This window comes from Myotis davidii, unplaced genomic scaffold (genome assembly GCF_000327345.1).
Source record: "Myotis davidii unplaced genomic scaffold, ASM32734v1 scaffold2163, whole genome shotgun sequence".
NCBI classification, from domain to species: Eukaryota; Metazoa; Chordata; class Mammalia; order Chiroptera; family Vespertilionidae; genus Myotis; species Myotis davidii.
In genome coordinates, this window is record NW_006294258.1 from 11,975 (window position 1) to 16,125 (window position 4,151).

Consider the following 4,151-nt stretch of genomic DNA (forward strand, 5'->3'; position numbering starts at 1 on the left):
ACTTTTCCTTCCTTCATTTGGATTAAGTGGCTTAATCTTAACCAAATGCAGTTCAGTTCCAATTTTGCAAAACCAAAGGAATATTAAACTTTGGAATGTATCTATCACAAAGGAGATCATCCAAATGGGCTTTTTTTGCAAAATGAGAAAAGCAATTAATTACACAGGTAGCAACAGAAAAGTATAGTGATTTCCAAATCATAAGTAGTAAAAGTGTGCTTTTATCTAGTAATGGAAACTGTATGAAGAAAACCTGGTTCTAGCAGGGTGAACAGAAATCTGGTATAGAAGCGGCAAGTCATGGAGGAAGAGGAAAGATGGCACGGTGTGATCTTTCTGGAAAACGGACTGTGGCATATAGTGTCTTCCTATTTCTCTGACCCATCATATCACCTTATCTTTACCTCCACTACAAACGTGTCAATAATGTGCTCCTGGGGGAGGAACCAGTGGGCTACTTCCTCTTCATCCATCACCGGGGCAAGGTGAAACTGCTTCAGGTAACTGTTGGTTAATTCTCGAACTGCTTTGACATCTCTTGGTTCCATTGGTCTCAAGCCTGAAGTCTTTGTCACCTTGTTAGAGTGAAAACAAAACCAATTGGGCAGTTTAAGTACAGAGAAGTAAAAAGCACTTTGTGCTGAAGTGTGATCTGCAGACCAGCTGTATAGCGTCACAGAGAAGCTTGTTAGAACTGTAGACTCTTGGCCTTGCCCCAGACTTAGCAGGTCAGAATCTGTAAGTTAGCAGGATTCCCTGGTAATCTGTATACACATTAAAGTTTGAGAAGCACTAAGTTAGAATATATGCTAGACCATGTGTTATATACCCTGTCTCTGTGTGCCAGGTCTTTGGTCAATACTGCCCAGGACACAAACAAAATTAAAGGAAGACTCCAAATTGATGTGTATACCAATGCCAAGGATTTTAGCAGCCTACATGGTAGGGCAGAGCAAGCTCGGCATGAGTTCTGTAGTATTGGGCTTTAACACTGCCTTGTCTGACAGTCTGAAACACAACTGAAAAGAGTTGAGAAGCTTATTTTATTCAATGGCCCGTGAAAAGGATGTAGCTATTTTATTCTCATGAGCAATAAAAAAGAAATAATCAGAATGGGAAGGAAAGTGTTTTAATAGTAAGATTTTTCTGAAGGCAAATGGCTGTCTGCCAAGGACTGTTTGGTCCTTTCATGCAATCTTCTGATTAAGGGTGATCAGAATATGCATTTGAGTCCTTTCTTCCAAAGCATCACACTTTTTCCATTAGGTCACAGGAATAAACCTAAAGGTCAGGACATTTGGATTTGTTCAATTTCCCATCCTGACAAGAGCTCCAGACACCACTTAGCTCTCTAGGAACTGTCCAGACACCAGGACACTTGAACCTGGAAGTGAAAGACCCACTCCATTTGCTAGTTTGTACAAACAAAACACTGAAAACTTAGAAATGCAATTTCATTTTTCCAGTTCACTTGATTTTTTTTTTCTTGAAGAAATAGTGGATACATTTAAGCAATAACTTGTATTGCTACTCTACCTTTTCCATCTTAATTATTTCTAAATATATGAAAATTAAAAGCTGCCTCTACTGGTAAAATTAGATCGGTAGTATGGCAGAAGCCCAAGGTGGAAAATACATTTTCATCTGCATGTGGTTCTTCTTGATGTTACTTGTGCTGAGGTTTCTAAGGCTCTGTGACAAAGAATGCTGATTGATTATTGATTAGGGGGGGAGGAGATGGCAGGCGCGTTCTTTGTATTTACAGGCCCGATAGCTCTTCGCTGAGTATTTACTATGTACAACTCAGTTGTGATTTACGTAATCCATAAATACATAGTAATGCAGCTAAAACAGTTCAATAGTCAAAACTAAAAGAATTTAAGTCCTTAACATTTAATACAGAACTTGTACTTCTAGCTTTCTGTGGATCTCAAAGCCAAAGGACAAGCAATCTCCAGGTCCTGGTCTCCATCCTAGGCTAACCCTTCAGGCAAGCAGGGCAATAACTTAGATATGTGTTGAATGAACCCCTATGTTTTACAAAGTGAGGTGAAGGCTACAAACGTGGAAAAAAGTCACCATTGGCTATGTAAAAATGACACTTCTGTGGCCTGGCATTTATATGCAAACCAGGTGTGAAATTACATTTTTCTTTTGTTTCCCCCCTAAGCCAATTTTAGCATTGGTAGCATTTTTAGACTGCAATTCGTGGGAAGAGGGAACCTATGTGTTTCCAAATATTGTTAAACGTAATAAATATATATTTCTAGATGCTAGTCAGAAGAGCAAAACCTTATAGGATACATACTGCAGTCATTAATAAAAAAGATTATTTTCTGCTATGAGGATGACCTTGGAAATTTTAAATAGCCTTTCTCAATATTAGACATTTTCTTTTGTTATTGGTTCAGTAACAACAATACCAAGCACTTAGATTTATCAATGAAAGCAACAGGACACATGCCATGTTAATAGAGAACACTCAGAAATGAAGAAAAGGCTTGCCAGATTCTCTCTAAAGCAAAACATTCTTCTGCAGCACAGTTGTCATGCATTCAGTATTTACACTGCGAAATCACCAAAGTCCACATCCTGAAAGCAACTGTTAGCCTCCCCTTCATACTATGAAAGGTTATTGCATACTTCCATAGAGCTTTACTAATGTGGTTATATCCACCCATATTTGTCATACTAGAAGTTAAGTTAGAAATTTTAAAACAAAAGAATATATAAGGCTCTCATGTTGAGTGATGTCAGAGGAATGGCGGCGTGAGAGCACACTTTGTCCTCTCCCCCTGAAATTTCAACAAGTTAACCAACTATAATTCAACAAAGAAATCCCTACTTAACACAGACACACACCTGAGAGACCTGCACATTGAAACATCAAAGATGGGCATCCGGGAATAAATGGGGAGATGAGAAGGGAGGAAAGTGCACCCGGCCCGCAGATGCAGCCCTGCAGCAGGGAACTCTCGGCTCAGCTGGTAGATTCAAAGTACAAGGGTGAAAAATGATTCTCCAAGCAAATAACATCCACAGAAAGCACATGTAGCCATACTTATGTCTGACAAAATAGATTTAAAGATAATAAGAGACAAAGATGGACACTTTATAGTGATAAAAGAGACACTACATCAAGAAAGCATAACACTTCTTAATATATATGCATCCAACCAGGGAGCACTGAAATATATAAAATAACTACTCACAGAAGTAAAGGGAGAAACAGGTCAAAACACAATCATAGTTGGGGATCTCAATACTCCTTTACAGCTCTAGAAAGATCAAATAAAGAAATATTGGCCTTAAGTGAAACACTAGACCAAATGGACATAACTGACATTTACAGAACCTTTCATCCCAAGTGCACATAGAGCATTCTTAAGAATAGACCATATATTAGGTCACAAAACTAGTATCAATAAATTCAAGAAGACTGAAATTATACCAAGCATATTCTCTGATGGCAATGTCTTGAAATTAGAAATCAAGGGCAAAATGGAGTAAAGAAACCCACAAATACATGGAGCTTAAACAACATACTAACAAAAATGACTGGGTCAAATAAGAAATAAAAGATAAACGACAAATGCTGGAGAGGATGTGGAGAAAAAGGAACACTCGTGCACTGCTGGTGGGAATGCAGACTGGTGCAGCCACTATGGAAGACAGTATGGAGTTTCCTCAAAAAACTAAAAATGGAACTCCCATTTGACCTACCGTATTTGCCGGCGTATAAGACGACTGGGCGTATAAGACGACCCCCTAACATTTCCACTCAAAATACAGAGTTTGTTATATACTCGCCGTATAAGACTACCCCCTCTTCCGCACACCTTCCACACACCAAATAAAAGGTAAAACAATATCAGATTTGATTTTAACATTTTAATTTATATTCAAATGCTTATGACATGCAGGAAAACTGTCACAAGGCTGTATGTAATCAAACATATACATAAAACAGTGCAAGTTTATTACCGGTAAACATACCGGTAATTCACTAAAGAAAACACACTCTATAGACTGGTACCGTAGATGCTTCTCAGGAACACAGGCAAGCAGCCCACAACCTAGAGGGACTGTCAATGATAGAAGTAAGATAACAAATAGAGGTAGAGAGCAAGTGCCGGGCAAGTCCCTAGCAA

The 4,151-nt window shown here is 38.6% G+C and overlaps 1 protein-coding gene across 1 annotated transcript in view; it reads right to left on the reverse strand.

Annotated features, from left to right (window-relative positions):
- Positions 1 to 263: 263 nt before the first annotated feature.
- Positions 264 to 4,151, reverse strand: part of LOC102754083 (glycylpeptide N-tetradecanoyltransferase 2) — a gene marked incomplete at its 5' end in the record, with an annotated part of 21,832 nt that continues 17,944 nt past the window's right edge. Inside the window, one exon of the mRNA XM_015566923.1 lies at positions 264 to 575. Coding sequence (XP_015422409.1) covers positions 390 to 575 — 186 coding nt within the window. The remainder of the gene's footprint in view (positions 576 to 4,151) is intronic.